This window comes from Zonotrichia leucophrys, unplaced genomic scaffold, assembly GCF_028769735.1.
Source record: "Zonotrichia leucophrys gambelii isolate GWCS_2022_RI unplaced genomic scaffold, RI_Zleu_2.0 Scaffold_485_38384, whole genome shotgun sequence".
NCBI lineage: Eukaryota > Metazoa > Chordata > Aves > Passeriformes > Passerellidae > Zonotrichia > Zonotrichia leucophrys.
Window position 1 is genome coordinate 16894 of NW_026992690.1, and position 21491 is coordinate 38384.

Here is a 21491-nt window from a genome sequence, read left to right on the forward strand (position 1 = left end):
ATCAAAATTTCCTTAATTTGGTACAAAAACCCCCCAAAATTCCTTTATTTGGGTACAAAATGGGACCAAAATTCCTTTATTTGGGTGCAAATTCCTTAATTTTAGTACAAAATTCCCCCAAAATTCCTTAATTTTGGTACAAAACCCCCCAAGAATTCCTTTTGAGACCAAATTCTTTAATTTTGGTGCAAAATGGCCCCAAAATTCCTTTATTTTGGTACTAAAAACCCCCAAAATTCCTTTTGGGACCAAATTCTTTAATTTTGGTACAAAACTGCCCCAAAATTCCCCGAATTTGGTACAAATTCCTTAATTTTGGTACAAAATGGGGCCAAAATTCCTTAATTTGGTACAAAACCCCCCCAAAATTCCATTTGGGACCCAATTCTTTAATTTTGGTAACAAACTGCCCCAAAATTCCTTTATTTTAGTACAAATTCCTTTATTTTGGTACAAAACCCCCAATTCCTTTTGGGTCCAAATTCCTTTAATTTGGTAAAAATAAAACCAAAATCCCTTTTGGGTGGAAATTCCTTTATTTGGGTGCAAAATCCCCAAATTCCTTTATTTTGGTACAAAACCCTCAAATCCCTTTTGGGTCCAAATTCCCTTCATTTGGCCCAAAACCCCAAATTCTCTTCATTTGGTAAAAAACAAAAAAACCAAATTCCTTTATTTGGGTCCAAATTCCTTTATTTTGCTACAAAACCCCCAAAATTCTTTATTTTGGTTTAAAAACCCCCAAATTCCTTTATTTGGGCACAAAAGAAACCAAAATCCCTTTTGGGTGGAAATTCCTTTATTTGGTAAAAATAACACCAAAAATCCCTTTTGGGTGGGAATTCCTTTATTTGGGTCCAAAAGGGCCCCGAGTTCCCCTCCCCCACCCCGAAAAGCACCGGGGACCCCCCCGGCCCCTCCCCCACCCCAAATCCCCCTCCCCAAATTGGCACCGAGGGGGGGGGAGGGGGGGAGGGGCTCAGGACCCCCCGAAATTGGGGTGCGGACCCCAAAAATTGGGGAGATTTAACCCCAAAAATGGAGATTTAACCCCAAAAATGGGAAATTTAACCCCAAAATTCATACCCAGACACCAAAATGGGGATTTTTAACCACAAAAATGGGGATTGAACCCCAAAAATGGGAAATTTAACCCCAAAAATGGGAGATTTAACCCCAAAATTCAGATCCAGACACCAAAAATGGGATTGAACCCCAAAAAATGGGGAATTTAACCCCAAAAAATGGGAGATTTAACCCCAAAATTCAGCTCCCGACACCAACAATGGGGATTCCAACCCAAACCCGGGGATCTGAGCCCCCAAAATCAGGGTCCAGACTCCAAAATGGGAAATTTAACCCCAAAATTCAGATCCAGACACCAAAAATGGGGATTTAACCCCAAAAATGGGAGATTTAACCCCAAAAATTGGGATTTAACCCCAAAATTCATACCCAGACACCAAAATTCAGGTACTGACCCAAAAAATGAGGATTTAACGCCAAAATTTGGGTCTAACCCCCATAAAATTTGAATCCAGACCCCAAAAATGGGAATTTAACCCCAAAATTCACATCCAGACCCCAAAAATGGGGATTTAACCCCAAAATTGGGAAATTTAACCCCAAAATTCAGGTACTGACCCCAAAAATGGGGATTTAACCCCAAAAATCAGACACTGACCCCCCAAAATCAGGGTCCAGACCCCAAAATCGGAAATTTAACCCCAAAAATGGGGATTTAACCCCAAAATTTGGGTACTGACCCAAAAATTGGGAGTGTAACTCGCCTAAAATTTGAATCCAGACCCCAAAACTGGGGATTTAACCCCAAAATTCATACCCAGACACCAAAAATGGGGATTTTTAACCCCAAAATTTGGGTCTAACCCCCGTAAAATTTGAATCCAGACCCCAAAAATGGGGATTTAACCCCAAAATTCATACCCAGACACCAAAAATGGAGATTTAACCCCAAAATTTGGGTCTAGCTCCCCTAAAATTTGAATCCAGACCCCAAAAATGGGGATTTAACCCCAAAATTCAGCTCCCAACACCAACAATGGGGATTCCAACCCAAACCCGGGGATCTGAGCCCCAAAATTGGGGTGCACACCCCAAAAATGGGGTTCAATCCCCAAAAATCGGATCCAGACCCCCAAAATTTGGGTCCAGACCCCAAAAATTGAGGTCTGACCCCAAAAATTCAGATCCAGACCCAAAATCCTGGGATCCAACCCCAAAATCTGGGCCCAGACCTTAAAACCAGGGGGCAAACCCCCAAAATTTAAAATGGAATCCCCAAAAAGTGATAAAACCCCCCAAAATTCGGTGTAACCCCCCAAAAATCTGGGTCTGACCCCCCAAAATTGGGGTGTAATCCCCAAAATTCGGGTTTATAACCCCCAAAATTCGGGTTTAACCCCCCAAAATCCGGGTCCAGACCCCAAAAATCCCAATTTACCCCCAAAAAACTGAGCTAAACCCCCCAAATTTGGGTCTAATCCCAAAAATCCGGGTCTAATCCCAAAAATCCACATTTAAATCCCTCAAAGTCAAGTTTAATCCCCCAAAATCCGGGTTTAAACGCCCAAAATTCGGGTCTAATCCCAAAAATCGAGATTTAAATCCCCCAAAATTCAAGTTTAATCCCCCAAAATTCAATTCTAAACCCCAAAATTCAGCTCTAACCCCCCAAAATCGGGGTCTAATCCAAAAATCCACATTTAAATCCCTCAAATTCAAATTTAATCCCCCAAAATCCGGGTTAAATCCCCCAAAATTCGGGCCTAATCCCAAAAATTGAGATTTAAATCCCACAAAATTCAAGTTTAATCTCCCAAAATTCAATTCTAAACCCCCAAAATTCAGCTCTAATCCCCCAAAATCGGGGTCTAATCCCAAAAATCCACATTTAAGACCTCCAAAATTCAGGTTTAACCCCCCAAAATCCAGGTCCAGACCCCAAAATCCGAATTAAACCCCCCAAAATGCAGCCCCTTCCCAAATTTCCCATCCCCCCCCCCCAAAGGGATCCAGCCCCTCAAAATCCCCAAAAAATCCCCAAAAATTCCCCAAAATTTGGGGTCTTTATGGCTCGATGGGGGTGGGGGTGCAGCACCAGTTCCGGCCCCCCTAAAATCCCCCCAAATTTGGGGTGGCCGGGCCCAAAAACCCCCTAAAAACCCCCCCAAAAATCCCCAAATTTGGGATGGCCGGGCCCCAAAACCCCCTAAAATCCCCCCAAAATTCCCCAAATTTGGGATGGCCAGCCCCCCAAAACCCCTAAAATCCCCCAAATTTGGGGTGGCCGGACCCCCAAAATTCCCCCAAATTTGGGGTGGCCAGGCCCCCAAAACCCCCTAAAAACCCCCCCAAAATTCCCCCAAATTTGGGGTGGCCAGCCCTCCAAAATCCCCCTAAAATCCCCCCAAATTTGGGGTGCTCACAGCTTGGGGGCAGCGCCATCTCCAGCCCCCCAAAAACCCCAAAATCCCCCAAAACCCCCTAAAATCCCTAAAATCCCCCCAAATTTGGGGCGCTCATTGCTGGGTGGGGGGCAGCGCCATCTCCAGCCCCCCTAAAACCCCCAAAATCCCCTAAAATCCCCCCAAATTTGGGGGCGCTCATTGCTGGGGAGGGGGCAGCGCCATCTGCAGCCCCCCTAAAACCCCCTAAAACCCCCTAAAATCCCCCCAAATTTGGGGGCGCTCATTGCTGGTGGGCAGCGCCATCTCCAGCCCCCCCAGCCCCCCCAGGACCCCCCAGATCCCCCCCAAATCCCCCCATAGAGAGCCGGCCCCGCCGCGCAGGCGCACATGCGCGTACAGCGCCAGTTTTGGGTCTGAGGGCGCCGCCGCCGGCGGGGGGGATTTGGGGGCGGGCTCAGGGGTCGCGGCGGGGTCACGGCGCAGGCGCACTACGGGGACGCCGTTGCGCAGGCGGCAGCGCCCCCCGCAGGACACGCAGTCGTGCAGGGACACGCGGGGCTCCCGCATGAGGAGGGGGCGCCCCGAATTGAGGAGGGGGCGCCCCGAGTTGGGGAGGAGGCGGCGCTGCCGCTTCCGGTTCCGGTTCCTGTTCCGGTTCCGCCGTTTTTGGGCAGGCCCCGCCCCGTTGGGGCCTGGCCCCGCCCCTCGGCGCATGCGCACGTCGGTCTCGCGCAGTTCGTATTTCGGGGGGGGGTCCCGCGGGGGGGGAGGGGAGGGGGCGGGATTGCCCCTCCCCCCCCCGCGGCCCCGGAACGCGCCCTGGCCGAGCCTGGGGGGAGGGGAGGGGGGTCAGGGACCCCAGACCCAAATTGGGGGGGAGGGGAGGGGGGTTGGGGACCCCAGACCCAAATTGGGGAGCCCAGACCCAAACTGGGGGGACGGGAGGGGGGTTGGGGACCCCAGACCCAAATTTGGGACCCCAGACCCAAATTGGGGGGGAGGGGAGGGGGGGTCAGGGACCCCAGACCCAAATTGGGGATCCCAGACCCAAATTGGGGATTCCTGACCTGAAATAAGGGACCCCCACCCAAAACTGGGGACCCCTGACATGAAACTGAGGACCCCACCCAAAATTTCGGGGCCCCTCTGGGCTTTCTGGAGTCATCGGGGATTTCGGGGTCAGGATTTCGGGGTGGTTTTTGGGGTCAGGATTTTGGGGTTTTTGGGGTCAGGATTTTGGGGATTTTGGGGTGTTTGGGGTCAGGATTTGGGGTTTTCGGGGTCAGGATTTTGGGGTCCCTCCCCCTCAGGATTTCGGGGTGGTTTTCAGGGTCAGGATTTTGGGGTTTTTGGGGTTTTTGGGGTCAGGATTTTGGGGTTTTTGGGGATTTTGGGGTCAGGGTTTCGGGGTCCCTCCCCTCAGGATTTCGGGGTGGTTTTTGGGGTCAGGATTTCGGGGTTTTTGGGGTTTTTGGTGGTTTTGGGGTACCTCTCGCAGGTGCGGCACTCGCAGCCGCGGTTGCCCTCCCCGAAGAAGCCGTCGCCATAGAAACAGGTGATTTCTGCCCGGGGGGGGATGTCCTGCAGCGCCTGCACCCGCGCCCCGCCCGGCGCCGACACCAGCTGTGCCCGAAAATGAGATATCCGTAAAAATGGGACCCCGAAAATGAGATATCCCCCAAAAATGAGATATCCCCCAAAAATGAGATATCCCCAAAAATGGGACCCCAAAAATGAGATATCCCTGAAAACGGGACCCCGGAAATGAGATATCCCCAAAAAACGGGACCCCAAAAATGAGATATCCCCAAAAACGGGACCCCAAAAATGAGATATCCCCGAAAACGGGACCCCAAAAATGAGATATCCCCAAAAACCGGACCCCAAAAATGAGATATCCGTAAAAATGGGACCCCAAAAATGAGATATCCCCAAAAAATGAGATATCCGTAAAAATGGGACCCCAAAAATGAGATATCCACAAAAATGGGACCCCAAAAATGAGATATCCCCGAAAACGGGACCCCAAAAATGAGATATCCCCGAAAATGGGACCCCAAAAATGAGATATCCCCAATCTCTCCATTTCCCCTCACATTTCCCTTCATTTTCCCCTCACATTTCCCACCCTTTTCCCCCTCATATTTCTCTCCATGTTCCCTCCACATTTCTCTCCATTTTTGCCTCACGTTTTCCCGCCCTTTTCTCCCTCAGTTTTCCCGCCATTTTCTCCCCTCACGTTTTCCCGCCCTTTTCTCCCCTCACACTTCCCACCATTTTCTCCCCTCACGTTTTCCCCGCCCTTTTTCCCCTCACGTTTTCCCGCCCATTTTCTCCCTCACACTTCCCACCCTTTTCCCATCACATTTCTCTCCGTTTTCCCCTGACATTCCTCTATTTTCCCTTCACATTTTTCCCCTTTTCCCCTCACGTTTTCCCACCCTATTCCCCCTTTCATGTTCCTCTGTCTTTTCCCCTCACATTTCCCTCCATTTCCCCCTCACATTTCTCTCCATTTTCCCCTCACATTTCCCACCCTTTTCCCCCTCACATTTCTCCCATTTTCCCCTCACATTTCCCACCCTTTTCCCCCCCTCACGTTTTCCCGCCCTTTTCTCCCCTCACGTTTTCCCGCCCTTTTTCTCCCCTCACGTTTTCCCCTCCCTTTTCTCCCCTCACATTTTCCTGCCCTTTTCTCCCCTCACGTTTTCCCCGCCCATTTTCTCCCCTCACGTTTTTCCCGCCCATTTTCTCCCCTCACGTTTTCCCCGCCCATTTTCTCCCCTCACGTTTCCTGCTCTTTTCTTCCCTCATGTTTCCCACTCTTTTTCTTCTCACATTTCCCACCCTTTTCCCATCACATTTCTCTCCATTTTCCCCTGACATTCCCTATTTTCCCTTCACATTTTTCCCCTTTTCCCCTCACGTTTTCCCGCCCTATTCCCCCCTTCATGTTCCTCTGTCTTTTCCCCTCACACTTCCCCCCATTTTCCCCTCACATTTCTCTCCCTTTTCCCCTCACATTTCCCACCATTTTCCCCCTCACATTTCTCTCCATGTTCCCTCCACATTTCCCTCCATTTTCCCCTCATGTTTGCCTCCTTTCCCCCCTCACATTTCTCTCCATTTTCCCCTCACATTTCCCACCCTTTTCCCCCTCACATTTCTCTCCATTTTCCCCTCACATTTCTCTCCATTTTCCCCTCATGTTTCTCTCCCTTTTCCCCTCACATTTCTCTCCATTTTCGCCTCACGTTTTCCCGCCCTTTTCTCCCCTCACGTTTTCCCGCCCTTTTCTCCCCTCACGTTTTCCCGCCCTTTTCTCCCCTCACGTTTTCCTCTCCCCTCACGTTTTCCCGCCCTTTTCCCCCCCTCACGCCTCCCGCCCTTTTCTCCCCTCACGTTTTTCCCGCCCTTTTTTCCCCTCACGTTTTCTCCCCTCACGTTTTCCCCCCCCTTTTCTCCCCTCACGCCTCCCGTCCTTTTCTCCCCTCACACTCCCCAACCCCAAACCCCACCCCAAACCCAACCATTCTCACCCCAAACCCACCCAAAAAACCCCAAAACGCCCTGGTTGGACTCACCCTGCAGTTGGGCCGACAATCTGCGGACAAAGCAGCACCATCAGCAGCCGCTCCAGGCCCCACCACGCCCAGGTGAGCCCTGAGGGCGCTCGGGGGCCTTGCGGGCCGGGGAGGGGGGGGAAGCTGCCGGACAGATTTTTGTGTTTTTAGCCGGGTTTTGGGGCGGTTTTGGGCTCCCACCGTGGTTGATGAAGGCGGCCGGGCCCAGCCAGAGCTGGGTTTTCCTGCGGCGGGTGGAGTACATGAGGCTGAAGTCGTTGTCGCCCGCCCTCAGCAGCGCCCGGTCCGAGCCCCGCAGCTCCACGCTGCAGCCGCCCAGCAGCTCCAGCGTCTCGTGCTTCTGCCTGGGCAGAAAATAGGAAAAAAAGGAAAAAAATCACATTTTTGGGGGTTTTTTTAAATATAGAGGGGCTTTGGGGAGTTATTAAAGGTAAATTCTGGAGATAGCAGGGCTGTGGAGTTAGGCCCCACAGCTCCACGCTGCAGCCGCCCAGCAGCTCCAGCGTCTCGTGCTTCTGCCTGGGCAGCGAAAAAAGGAAAAAAATCACATTTTTGAGGGGTTTTTTTAAATATAGAGGGGCTTTGGGGAGTTATTAAAGGTAAATTCTGGAGATAGCAGGGCTGTGGAGTTAGGCCCCGCAGCTCCAGCGTCTCGTGCTTCTGCCTGCGCACAAAATAGGAAAAAAAGGAAAAAAAATCACATTTTTGAGGGGTTTTTTTAAAATATAGAGGAGTTTGGGGAGTTATTAAAGGTAAATTCTGGAGATAGCAGGGCTGCGGAGTTAGGCCCTACAGCTCCAGCGTCTCGTGCTTCTGCCTGTGCAGCAAAAAAAGGAAAAAAAAGGAAAAAAATCACATTTTTGGGGGTTTTTTTAAAATATAGAGGGGCTTTGGGGAGTTATTAAAGGTAAATTCTGGAGATAGCAGGGCTGCAGAGTTAGGCCCAGCAGCTCCAGCGTCTCGTGCTTCTGCCTGCACACCCAAAAAATGTCAATAAAACCCCAAATTTTGTGGAGATTTTTAAAATTTAGAAGGTTTTGGGAAGTTTAAAAGGTGAATTTTAGAGATAACAGAAGTATAGAATTAAGTAGCAGCTGTAAGATTTCTTACTGCAAAAATGATATAAGAATTAAAACACTGAGAATAAACAAAACAATGACTTGCATGTTAATATGTGTTTAAATTAATTAAGATTGCAGGGTAGTTTTTGGGGTTCCAGGGCAGTTTTTGGGGCGGATTTTGGGGGTTTTGGGTATTTTAGGTTATTTTACAGATTCCAGGGCAGTTTTTGGGGTGGATTTTGGGGGGTTTTGGGTATTTTAGGTTATTTTACAGATTCCAGGGCAGTTTTTGGGGTTCCAGGGCAGTTTTTGGGGTGGATTTTGGGGTTTTTGGGTATTTTAGGTTATTTTACAGATTCCAGGGCAGTTTTTGGGGTTCCAGGGCAGTTTTGGGGTGGTTTTGGGATTTGGGTACTTTAGGTTAATTTACAGATTCCAGGGCAGGTTTTGGGGTGGATTTTGGGGGTTTTTGGGTATTTTAGGTTATTTTACAGATTCCAGGGCAGTTTTTGGGGTGGATTTTGGGGTTTTTGGGTATTTTAGGTTATTTTACAGATTGCAGGGCAGTTTGGGCAGTTTTTGGGGTTTTGGGCTCACCATGTCCGGTTGACACACCTGGCGCGTTGGTGTCGCGCTGTAGGGTGCAGCGTTTTTGGGTATTTTAGGTTATTTACAGATTCCAGGCAGTTTTTGGGGGGTTTTGGGTATTTTAGGTTATTTTACAGATTCCAGGGCATTTTGGGTTCCAGGCAGTTTTTGGGTGGGTTTTGGGGTTTTTGGGTATTTTAGGTTATTTTACAGATTCCAGGGCAGTTTTTGGGGTTCCAGGGCAGTTTTTGGGGTGGGTTTTGGGGGTTTTGGGCTCACCACGTGCGTGTTGACACCACCCTGGCGCCGTTGGTGTCGCGGCTGTAGCGGGTGCAGCGTTTTTGGGGTTTTTGGGTATTTTAGGTCATTTTACAGATTCCAGGGCAGTTTTTGGGGCAGTTTTTGGGGGTTTTGGGCTCACCATGTCGGTTGACACCACCTGGCGCGTTGTGTCGCGGCTGTAGCGGGTGCAGCGTTTTTGGGGGATTTGGGTTTTTGGGTATTTAGGTTATTTCACAGATCCAGGCAGTTTTTGGGGTGGATTTTGGGGTTTTTGGGTATTTTAGGTTATTTCACAGATTCCAGGGCAGGTTTTGGGGTGGATTTTGGGGGTTTTGGGCTCACCATGTCCTGGTGGACACCACCCTGGCGCCGTTGCTGTCGCGGCTGTAGCGGGTGCAGCGTTTTTGGGGATTTTGGGTATTTTAGGTTATTTCACAGACTCCAGGGCAGGTTTTGGGGTTCCAGGCAGTTTTTGTGGGCAGTTTTTTGGGGGGTTTTGGGCTCACCACGTGCGCGTTGACACCACCCTGGCGCCGTTGGTGTCGCGGCTGTAGCGGGTGCAGCGTTTTTGGGGTTTTTGGGTATTTTAGGTTATTTTACAGATTCCAGGGCAGTTTTTGGGGTTCCAGGGCAGTTTTTGGGGCGGTTTTGGGGATTTTGGGTATTTTAGGTTATTTTACAGATTCCAGGGCAGTTTTTGGGGTGGATTTTGGGGGTTTTGGGTATTTTAGGTTATTTTACAGATTCCAGGGCAGGTTTTGGGGTGGATTTTGGGGGTTTTTGGGTATTTTAGGTTATTTCACAGATTCCAGGGCAGGTTTTGGGGTGGGTTTGGGGATTTTGGCTCACCATGTCCGGTTGACACACCCTGGCGCCGTTGGTGTCGCGGCTGTAGCGGGTGCAGCGTTTTTGGGGGTTTTTGGGTATTTTAGGTTATTTCACAGATTCCAGGGCAGTTTTTGGGGCAGTTTTTGGGGGTTTTGGGCTCACCATGTCCGCGTTGACACCACCCTGGCGCCGTTGGTGTCGCGGCTGTAGCGGGTGCAGCGTTTTTGGGGTTTTTGGGTATTTTAGGTTATTTTACAGATTCCAGGGCAGTTTTTGGGGTGGATTTTGGGCTCACCACGTCCTTGTGGACACCACCCTGGCGCCGTTGGTGTCGCGGCTGTAGCGGGTGCAGCGTTTTTGGGAGGGATTTGGGGGATTTTGGGTATTTTAGGTTATTTCACAGATTCCAGGGCATTTGGGTGGATTTTGGGGTTTTGGGTATTTTAGGTTATTTTACAGATTGCAGGCAGGTTTTGGCAGTTTTGGGGGTTTTGGGCTCACCATGTCCTGGTGGACACCACCCTGGCGCCGTTGGTGTCGCGGCTGTAGCGGGTGCAGCGCTGGATGCTGAAGCCGCTCTCGGGCAGGAGCGTCCGCAGGTACCGGAACACCTGGGGGGGAACCAGGGGGGGCTCGGGACCCCCACAGAGCCCCCAAATCCCTCCCAAACCCCCCTAGGACCCCCAAATCATCCCAGGGACCCACAAACCCCCATAGCCCCCCAGACCCCCCTTGCCCCACAGAGCCCCCAAATCCCTCCCTGTGCTCCCTATAGGGACCCCCAAACTCACCCAGACCCCCCCAGGGACCCCCCAAACCCCCCCAGGACCACCCAAAGAGCCACTCAGACCCCCCCTATATCTCCCATAGGGACCCCCAAACCCCCTCAGGACCCCCAAATTTCCCCCAGGACCCCCCTATGTCTCCCATAGGGACCCCCAAGCCCCCCAGGGACGCCTAAATTCCCCCAGGATCCCCCAAATCCCTCCCAGGGACCCCCAAACCCCCCAAAGAGCCCCCAGACCCCTCATAGGGATCCCCAGATCCCCCCAGGACCCCCTTATATCTCCCATAGGGACCCCCAAACCCCCCTATACCACCCAAGGCCCCCCAAAACCCTCCCCTTACACCCCCAGCCCCCAAATCCCCCCCGTGTCACCCAAACCCCCATATATCCCCCCAAAGACCCCCCTATACCACCCATGGGTCCCACCAAAGACCCCCCAGACCCCCCCACCCCCCATAGGGACTCCCCAATACCCCCCGGGGACCCCAAATCACCCCAGGACCCCCCAAATCCCGCGGGGACCCCCCCCAGACCCCCGCCGTGCCCCCCGTACGTGGATTTTGAGCGCTGCCCGCTGCGCCGGGCGCCGCTGGCGGAAGAACGCGGGGGCCCAGGCCCCGCTCAGCGTCCGCCAGGCGGCCTCCAGGTCCCGCCGCTGCCGGAACGCCGCGATGGCCGCGCGGAGCTGCGCCCGCCGCCGCAGCGCCGGTAACGGGCTGGGGGAGCGGAGAGATCGGCAACGGGACACGGGGAACGGGACAGACTCGGGACCGGGATGGGGACAGCGGGACCGGGACCGGGAGAGCATCGGTACCGCCGGGATGGGGACACCGGGACTGGGATCCCGCACACCGGGATGGGGACACCGGGACTGGGATCCCGCACACCGGGATGGGATCGGTGTCCCGGGCTCACCTGACGCCCATTTTGTGCGTCCGGAATCCGAGCACCGAGTCCAGCACGAGGCTCGTGGCCAGGTCATCGTTCTCGCAAAGCTCCCGCGCCGTCACCGCCGTCCCCGTCGCCCGGGCCCGCATGGGCTGCGGCTGCCGCCGCCGCCGCCTCCGCCGCGCCTGCAGCACCGGGAGCAGCACCGGGAGCGTCACCGGGCGCTGCCGCGGGGCGGGACCCCGAGCACGGGGCGAGCCCCGGGAGCCCCGTCCCGGCCGTTACCGCAGCGCCGCGGCCGCGGGACCGGCCGGGGCCGCCGCCGGTACCGGGCCCGGAGCGGCCCCGGCGCCGCCGCCCGCCCGCTCCCGCCGCCCGCTCCGCCATCCCCATTGGCCGCCCGCCTCCCGCGCCGCCGCTGCGATTGGCTGCCCGGGGGGAGTTCCGCCCCCTCCGTGAGGCGCTCGGCGAGATGATTGGTGCAAGCGGCGGCGCCACCTCATTGGTTAGCGGCGTTGCGGGCGTGCTATTGGTACAAAAAGACGCCGATCAAGCCGCTCCATGTTTTCATTGGCTAAAACAGAGCGGGTCCCTCTCCTCCCCTTCCATTGGCTAAACCTCGCCGCCTTCCTCTTCTCCTATTGGCCCTTTCCCTCCCACTCTTCCCTCCCATTAGGCGATCTCGCTGTCACTCATCGCCGCAGCCTCACAATGAGCCCAGCGTGTGGCCGGCCATAAACAATACACGTGAGGCCCCGCCCCTTTTCCGCCGCCAGGCTCCGCCTTTTCCGCCGCTGACTCCGCCCATTCCAAGATGGCGCCGGCCAGGCGCGGCGGGCGGCGTTAGCGGGGCCGGGAGGGACCGGGGCGGTACCGGGGGGTCCCGGGCGGGACCGGCGGGACCGGAGCGCTCCCGTGGGGCCCTGAGCACCCCGAGGCCTCTGCGAGCGGCGATGGCGGCGGCGGCGGGCGGCGGGGCCGGCGGGGGCCGGCGGGAGCCGCCCCACACGCTGCAGGGGCTGCTGGAGATGGCGGTGGTGGCCGGGGAGGCGCAGCCCGAGCCCCGGCAGCCCATGGCCGAGGAGGTGAGCGCGCCCTGGGGGGTTTGGGGATTTTGGGCCGTTTGGGGGCGGCTCTGGGGCTCCCTGAGGGGTTTGGGGGCCCCGGGATGGTTCGGGCTCCCGGGGGCTGATTCTGAGGTCAATTTTGCCGATTCTGAGGTCAATTCTGCTGATTCTGAGGTAAATTTTGCCGATTCTGAGGTAAATTTTGCTGATTCTGAGGTCAATTTTGCCGATTCTGAGGTAACTTCGCCGGGTTTTGTGGAAATTTGGGATCCCGGGGGCTGATGTGAGGTCCCAGGGGCTGTTTTGGGATAATTTTGGATAATTTAACTCATTTTCCCCTCAGAGGCAGCAGTGGCTCCGTCAGGCCCTGGGTTAATTCCAGTGTAACTTTGGGATAATTTGTGATAACTTTGGGATAATTTGTGATAACTTTGGGATAATTTGTGATAACTTTGGGATAATTTATGATAACTTTATGATAATTTAATTGTGTTTTTTTCCCTCCGGGCCGAGCTCCAGCGCTGCCTGCGGCTCCCGGCTCACTCTGGGTTAACTCAGTGATAACTTTATGATCATTTATGATAATTTAATTGTGTTTTTCCCTTCCAGAGGCAGCAATGGCTCAGGGCTGCCCTGTCCCAGGTTATTTCAGGCCCCGGTTCCAGCAGGGCCGAGCTCCAGCTCACTCTGGGTTCATTCAATGATAACTTTATGATCATTTAATGATCATTAATGATCAATTTATGATAATTTAACCCTGTTTTTTCCCTTCCAGAGGCAGCAGTGGCTCAGGGCTGCCCTGTCCCAGGTTATTTCAGGCCCCGGTTCCACACGGGCCGAGCTCCAGCTCACTCTGGGTTCATTCAATGATAACTTTATGATAATTTATGATAATTTAACCCTGTTTTTTCCCTTCCAGAGGCAGCAATGGCTCAGGGCTGCCCTGTCCCAGGTTATTTCAGGCCCCGGTTCCACACGGGCCGAGCTCCAGCTCACTCTGGGTTCACTCAATGATAACTTTATGATCATTTATGATAACTTTATGATAATTTATGATAACTTTATGATAATTTATGATAATTTAATCCTGTTTTTTCCCTTCCAGAGGCAGCAATGGCTCCGTGAAGCCTTTCCCAGCCAGGTTATCTAGGCCCGGTTCCCCGGGCGAGGCCCAGCTCCCTGGGCACGCAGACCATGATATATGATATTATATAACTTTATGATAATTACGATAATTTAACCTGTTTTCCCTTCAAGGCAGCAATGCTGCGTGAAGCATGTCCAGGCCTATCTGGCCGGTTCTGTAGGGCGAGCTCGCGCTGTTGCGGCTCACTCTGGGTTCACTCAATGTAACTTTATGATAATTTATGATAATTTACCATTTTTCTCTGTTCCAGAGGCGCAGTGGCTCAGGGTGCCCGTCCAGGTTATTCAGGCCGTTCACAGGCGAGCTCAGCGCTGTTTGCGGCTCATCTGGGTTCATCAATGATAACTTTATGATATTATGATAACTTTATGATAATTTTATATAATTATCCTGTTTTCCCTTCAGAGGCAGCAAGGCTCAGAGCTGCCCTGTCCAGTTATTTCAGGCCCGTCCACACGCGAGCTCCGTCCTCTGGGTTCACTCAATGATAACTTATGATAACTTTATGATAATTTATGATAATTTAACCCCGTTTTCCCTTCCAGAGGCAGCATGCTAGGCTGCCCTGTCAGGCTCTGTCGGCCTGGTTAATTCCAGTGTACTTTGGGATAATTTATGATACTTTATGATAATTATTGTGTTTTCCTTCAGAGGCAGCAGTGGCTCCATGATGCGTGTTCAGCTTGGCAGCCCTGGTTATTCCAGTGTAACTTGGGATAATTTGTGATAACTTTGGATAATTTATGATAACTTTATGATAATTTTATTAATTATGCTGTTTTTTCCTTCCAGAGGCAGCAGTGGCTCAGAGCTGCCCTGTCCAGGTTATTTCAGGCCCGTTCACACGGGCCGAGCTCCAGCTCACTCTGGTTCACTCAATGATAACTTTATGATAATTATGTAATTTACCTGTTTTTCCCTTCCAGAGCACATGGCTCCGTGAAGCCGTTTTCAGGCCATATTGGTCCCGTTCGTACGGGCGGTCCAGTCACTCTGGTTCACTCAATGATACTTTATGATAATTTAATGATAACTTTATGTATTGATAATTTACCTTTTTTCTCTGTTTCAGAGGCAGCAATGGCTCGGAAGCGTGTCCAGGTTATTTCAGGCCCGGTTCCACACGGGCTGAGCTCCAGCTCACTTGGGTTAATCATGAAACTTATGATAATTTATGATAATTTAATTGTGTTTTTTCCCTTCCAGAGGCAGCAATGGCTCCGTGCTGCCGTGTCCCAGGCCATATCTGGTCCCGGTTCCGTACGGGCCGAGCTCCAGCGCTGTTTGAGGCTCCTGGCCGGGCCCTGTCCCGGGGAGGCGGCGCCCGAGCGGGGCCTGGGGGACACCGGGGGGCACGAGGGGGCCCTGGAGGAGCTCTGTGACCTCTGCGAGAGCCTGGACAGCGCCAATGGTCAGTCTGGGGTCACTGGGGTCACTCAGGGGTCATTCAGGGTCATTGGGATCACTGGGGTCTCACAGGGGGGCACGAGGGGGCCCTGGAGGAGCTGTGCGACCTCTGCGAGAGCCTGGACAATGCCAACGGTGAGACTGGGGTCACTCGGGGTCATTGGGGTCACTCAGGGGTCACTCTGGGTCACTCGGGGTCATTCAGGGTCATTGGGGGTCACTCGGGTCATTCAGGGGGCACGAGGGGGCCCTGGAGGAGCTCTGCGACCTCTGCGAGAGCCTGGACAGCGCCAATGGTCAGTTGGGGGTCACTCGGGGTCAGTCTGGGGTCACTGGGGTCACTCAGGGTCACTCAGGGTCATTCAGGGGCACGAGGGGCCCTGGAGGAGCTTGGACCTCTGCGAGAGCCTGGACAATGCCAAGGTCGGTGGGGTCATTGGGGTCATTGGGGTCACTGGTCACGGGGTCACTCATGGGTCACTCAGGGTCATTCAGGGGTCACTGGGGTCATTAAGGTTTGGGTTACTCAGGGTCACTCAGGGTCACTTGGGGTCACTCGGGGTCACTCTGGGTCATTCAGGGGTCATTGGGTCATTGAGAGGTGATTTAGTCTAGTCACTCAGGGTTCGGTCACCAGTGCTGGGGTCAGGGCCCCAGGGTCACTCAGGGTCATTGAGAGGGGACTTTTGGGTCACTCAGGTGGTCACTCAGGGGCACTAGGTGGCTCACTCTGAAGGGACAGCCATTATGGGTCAGGGGTCATTTTGGGTCACTGGTCATGGGGTCACTCTGGGGTCATTGGGGTCATTGAGAGGTGATTTGAGTCACTCAGGGGTCACTCAGGGTCATTGGGGTCTCATGTCACTCAGGGTCACTAGGGGTCACTCTGGGGTCATCAGGGTCACTCAGGGGTCACTCAGAGGTCATTTCAGTGTGAATTTTCTGCATTCCTTCTTCCTTCCCCCATTTCTCTCTCCCCTTTTCCTCCATTCTTCCTTTTTTCCCACTTTATCCTCATTTCACAATTCCGTTTTCTCCCCAGAATTCTGCTCCTGGGGCCTGGAGTTGTCTGATCTCCTGGTGGATTTTGGCATTTCCTGGGCATTTGGCCATTTTAACCCATTTTAACCCATTTAACCCCATTTTTCCCATTTTTTCCCATTTTCACCCAAAATTTCCGTTTTTCTCCCCAGAATTCTGCTCCCTAGGAGGCCTGCAGGTGGTGCTGGATCTCGCTGGGGTGGATTTTGGGGCATTTTGGGATTTGGCCATTTTCACCCATTTGAACCCCGTTTTTTCCACTTTACCATTCTAACCCTGTTTTTCCCATTTTCACCCAAAATTTCCTGTTTTTCTCCCCAGAATTCTGCTCCTTGGGGGCCCGGAGGTGTCCTGGACCTGCTGGGTCACCGCTGGCCCCCTCTCCGTGCGGGGCCGCTGGTGGGCCATGAATTTGTGGGATTTGTGCCATTTTGGCCCATTCTAACCCCGTTTTTTCCCATTTCTGTCCCTTTTCTCCTCAGAATTCTGCTCCTTGGGGGCCTGAGGTGTGCTGGATCTCCTGGGTCACCCTGGCCCGCTCCGTGCCGGGCTGAATTTGGGGCCATTTTAACCCTGCATTTGACCCATTTAACCCCATTTTTTCCCATTTTTTCCCATTTTTTCCCATTTTCACCCAAAATTTCCGTTTTTCTCCCCAGAATTCTGCTCTTTGGGGGGCCTGGAGGTTGTCCTGGATCTCCTGGGTCACCGCTGGCCCCCGCTCCGGGCCGGGGCTGAATTTGGGGCCATTTTAACCCATTCTAACCCCGTTTTTTCCCATTTTCTCCCATTCTAACCCCGTTTTTTCCCATTTCTGTCTCTTTTCTCCCCAGAATTCTGCTCCCTGGGGGGCCTGGAGGTTGTCCTGGATCTCCTGGGTCACCGCTGGCCCCCGCTCCGTGCCGGGGCCGCTCGCCTGTTGGGCTCCTGTGCCCAGAACCTTCCGGAAGCGCAGGGACGGGCGCTGGCGCTGGGGGCGCTGCCGGCCCTGATGGGGGCGCTCAGGGGAGACCCCGACCCCAGCGTGGCCCCCGCGGCGCTGTTTGCTGTCTCCTGTGAGTCTGGGGGTTTTGGGGGTTTGGGGATTTTTTTGGGGATTTTTTTGCCATTTTTTAGGGTTTTTTTCGGGATTTTTTGTGATTTTTTTTGCCATTTTTTAGGGTTTTTTTCAGGATTTTTTGGGATTTTTTTTGCCATTTTTTAGGGTTTTTTGTGAATTTTTTTGTGATTTTTTTTTGCCATTTTTTAGGAGTTTTTTCAGGGTTTTTTTCGTGATTTTTTTTGTAATTTATTTTGGGTTTTTGGAAAATTTTTTTGTGATTTTTTTGTGATTTTTTTGTGATTTTTTTTGTGATTTTGTAGGGGTTTTTTTCACTAATTTTTTGTGACTTTTTAATGTGAGTTTTTGGGGGATTTTTTTTGTATTTCTTAGAGATTTTTAGGAAGATTTATTTGAGGTTTTTTGTGATTTATTTGGGATTTTTGGGGGATATGTTTGGATTTTTTAGGGATTTTTAGGAAGATTTATTTGGGATTTTTGGGGATTTTTTTATTATTTTTTAGGGATTTTAGGAAGTTTTATTTGGGATTTTTGGGGGATTTTTTAGGGATTTTTTTGTGGGATTTTTTGGAGATTTTTAGTGGGGGTTTTTGGGGCGCTCAGGGGAGACCCCGACCCCAGCGTGGCCCCCGCGGCGCTGTTCGCTGTGTCCTGTGAGTCTGGGGGGTTTGGGGGATTTTTTTGGGATTTTTGGGGATTTTTTGGGATTTTTTTTGGGATTTTTTTGCCATTTTTTTGGGGTTTTTTCGTGAATTTTTTGTGATTTATTTGGGGTTTTTGGGGATTTTTTGGGGATTTTTCTGGATTTTTTAGGGTTTTTTTCAGGATTTTTTGGGATTTTTTTTTGGATTTTTTAATGTGTTTTTTGTGATTTATTTGGGATTTTTGGGGGATTTTTTTGCCATTTTTCAGGGTTTTTTTGTGAATATTTTGTGATTTTTTTATGTGGGATTTTTGAGATTTTTTTGGGAATTTTTTTTATATTTTAGAGAAAATTTTTTATTATTTTTGGGGATTTTAGGAAGACTTATTTGGGGTTTTTGGGGGATTTTTTTGGGATTTTTTAAATTATTTTTTAGGGATTTTAGGAAGTTTTGTTTGGGATTTTTGGGGGATTTTTTTGGGATTTTTTGGACATTTTTCGTGGGGTTTTTTGGGGTGCTCTGGGGAGACCCCGACCCGAGCGTGGCCCCCGCGGCGCTGTTTGCTGTGTCATGTGAGTCTGGGGGCTTATTGGGGGATTTGGGGGATTTTTGGGGTTTTTTTTACATTTTTTTGGGGTTTTTTCGTGAATTTTTTGTGATTTTTTTGACATTTTTGGGGGTTTTTTCGTGAATTTTTTGTGATTTTTTTGCCATTTTTTAGGGTTTTTTTCAGGATTTTTTGGCATTGTTTTTGGATTTTTAATGTGTTTTTTTGTGATTTATTTATGATTTTTTTTGGATTTTTTAATGTGATTTTTGTGATTTATTTGGGATTTTTGGGGGATTTTTGGGATTTTTTTGGGATTTTTTTGCCATTTTTTAGGGTTTTTTTCGGGATTTTTTGGGATTTTTATTGTGATTTTTTTTGCCATTTTTAGGGGTTTTTTCATGAATTTTTTGTGATTTTTTTGAGATTTTTTGGGGATTTTTTTGGATTTTTTTGTGATTTTTTTGACATTTTTTAGGTATTTTTTCAGGATTTTTGGGGATTTTTTTTTGGATTTTTAATGTGGTTTTTTGTGATTTATTTGGGATTTTTGGGGGATTTTTTGTATTTTTTAGGGATTTTTAGGGAGATTTATTTGGGATTTTTTGCGATTTATTTGGGATTTTTGGGGGATTTTTTAGGGTTTTTTGGGGGATTTTTTGCCATTTTTAAGGGTTTTTTCGTGAATATTTTGTGATTTTTTATGTGGGATTTTTGAGATTTTTTTTGGGATTTATTTTTTTTTTTAAAGATTTTTTATTATTATTTTTAGGGATTTTAGGAAGATTTATTAGGAACTATTTTGTGGGATTTTTTGGAGATTTTTTGTGGGGTTTTTGGGGCGCTGCAGGGGAGACCCCGACCCCAGCGTGGCCCCCGCGGCGCTGTTTGCTGTCTCCTGTGAGTCTGGGGGTTTTGGGGGTTTGGGGATTTTTTTGGGGATTTTTTTGCCATTTTTTAGGGTTTTTTTCAGGATTTTTTGGGATTTTTTTTTGTGATTTTTTTGCCATTTTTTAGGAGTTTTTTCAGGGTTTTTTCTGAATTTTTTGTGATTTTTTTGAGATTTTTTAGGATTTTTTCAGGATTTTTTTGGATTTTTTTTGGATTTTTAATGTGGTTTTTTGTGATTTATTTGGGATTTTTGGGGATTTTTTTGGGATTTTTTTTGACATTTTTTAGGGTTTTTTTCAGGGGTTTTTGTGAATTTTTAGTGATTCTTAATGTGGTTTTTTGTGATTTATTGGGGATTTTTGGGGAATTTTTTGCCATTTTTTAGGGTTTTTTTCAGGAATTTTTTGTGATTTTTTTTGCCATTTTTTAGGAGTTTTTTCAGGGTTTTTTGTGAATTTTTTGTGATTTTTTAATGTGTTTTTTTGTGATTTATTTGGGATTTTTGGGGGATTTTTCAGGGTTTTTTTTGTATTTTTAGGGATTTTTAGGAAGATTTATTTGGGATTTTTTGCGATTTATTTGGGATTTTTTGGGGGTTTTTTTGGGATTTTTTTGGATTTTTTAGGGTTTTTTTCAGGGTTTTTTGTGAATTTTTTGTGTTTTTTTAATGTGTTTTTTTGTGATTTATTTGGGATTTTTGGGGGATTTTTTTGGGATTTTTTGTATTTTTAGGGATTTTAGGAGGATTTATTTGAGATTTTTTTGCAATTTATTTGGGGTTTTTGGGGGACTTTTTGGATTTTTTTGTGTGATTTTTTTTGCCTTTTTTTAGGGGTTTCTTCGTGATGTTTTTGTGATTTTTTTGTGGGGGATTTTTTTTTTATTTTTTAGGGATTTTTCTTATTATCTTTTAGGGATTTTAGGAGGATTTATTTGAGATTTTTTTGTGATTTTTGGGGTTTTTGGGGTGGTTTTTTCCCATTTTTGCTGCTATTTTTCCCGTTTTTGGCCGTTTTAACCCCGTTTTTTCGCTCTCCAGGCCTGGTGCGGGCCCAGCCCGAGGGGCTGCAGGAACTCAAGGATTTGGGCTGGATTTTTGGGTGATTTTGGGGTGATTTTGGGGTGATTTTGGGGTTTTTGGGTGGTTTTTTCCCATTTTTGCTGCTGTTTTTCCCGTTTTTGGCCGTTTTAACCCCGTTTTTTCCCCCCTTTCCAGGCCTGGTGCGGGCCCAGCCCGAGGGGCTGCAGGAACTCAAGGATTTGGGCTGGATTTTGGGGTGATTTTGGGGTTTTTGGGGTTTTTGGGGTGGTTTTTTCCCATTTTTGGTGCCATTTTTCCCGTTTTTGGCCGTTTTAACCCCGTTTTTTCGCTCTCCAGGCCTGGTGCGGGCCCAGCCCGAGGGGCTGCAGGAACTCGAGGATTTGGGCTGGATTTTGGGGTGGATTTTGGGGTGATTTTGGGGCGGATTTGGGGTTTTTGGGGTGGTTTTTTCACGTTTTTGGTGCTATTTTTCCCGTTTTTGGCCGTTTTAACCCCGTTTTTCCCTCTCCCCAGGCCTGGTGCGGGCCCAGCCCGAGGGGCTGCAGGAACTCGAGGCCCTGGGGGTGAATTTGGGCTGGATTTTGGGGCGAATTTTGGGGTTTTTGGGGTGATTTTGGGGTTTTTGGGGTGGTTTTTTCCCGTTTTTGGTGCCATTTTTCCCGTTTTTGGCCGTTTTAACCCCGTTTTTTCGCTCTCTCCAGGCCTGGTGCGGGCCCAGCCCGAGGGGCTGCAGGAACTCGAGGCCCTGGGGGGGCTGGAGGTGCTGGGGGGGGCCCTGCAGAGCCCCCAGCCCCAATTGAGGGCTCGCGCTGCTTTCCTGCTGCACTGCCTGCTCCGGGAGCACCCCCGCCTCAAAGGTCGGCCCAAAACCCCCCAAATTCACCCCAAAAAATGCCCCGGGACCCCCTTGGTACCAGCCTGGCAGGGACACCCCCAAAAACCCCAAAATTCCCACAAAAATCCCCCCAAAATCGCCCAAATTCACCCCAAAAAATGCCCCGGGAACCCCTCAGTGCCAGCCCAGCAGTGAGACCCCAAAAAACCCCGAAATTCCCACAAAAATCCCACAAAAATCCCCCCAAATTCACCCCAAAAAATGCCCTGGAACCCCCTTGGTAACACCCCCAAAAACCCCAAAATTCCCACAAAAATCCCCCCAAATTTTACCCCAAAATCCCCCAAATTCACCCCAAAAA

General features: G+C 50.1%; 2 protein-coding genes across 2 annotated transcripts; one reads left to right on the plus strand and one right to left on the minus strand.

Annotated features, from left to right (window-relative positions):
- Window positions 1-3674: 3674 nt before the first annotated feature.
- On the minus strand, window positions 3675-11778 carry LOC135441763 (histone-lysine N-methyltransferase KMT5C-like). Its single transcript, XM_064701312.1, has 7 exons — window positions 11477-11778; window positions 11115-11277; window positions 10276-10385; window positions 7196-7359; window positions 7016-7035; window positions 4921-5054; window positions 3675-4260 (listed from the first exon to the last, which is right to left on the minus strand). The coding sequence occupies exons 1-7, from the start codon at window positions 11596-11598 to the stop codon at window positions 3675-3677; spliced, it is 1299 nt and encodes a 432-aa protein (XP_064557382.1). The 5' UTR covers window positions 11599-11778.
- A 452-nt stretch (window positions 11779-12230) lies between these two features.
- Window positions 12231-21268, plus strand: HSPBP1 (HSPA (Hsp70) binding protein 1; the record flags this gene model as incomplete). The annotated part of the gene is made up of 6 exons (XM_064701313.1): window positions 12231-12534; window positions 13436-13468; window positions 14903-15074; window positions 15143-15205; window positions 16945-17166; window positions 20997-21268. Coding segments are annotated over exons 1-6 (894 nt in total), but the record flags the coding sequence as incomplete, so codon positions are not given.
- Window positions 21269-21491: the final 223 nt, after the last annotated feature.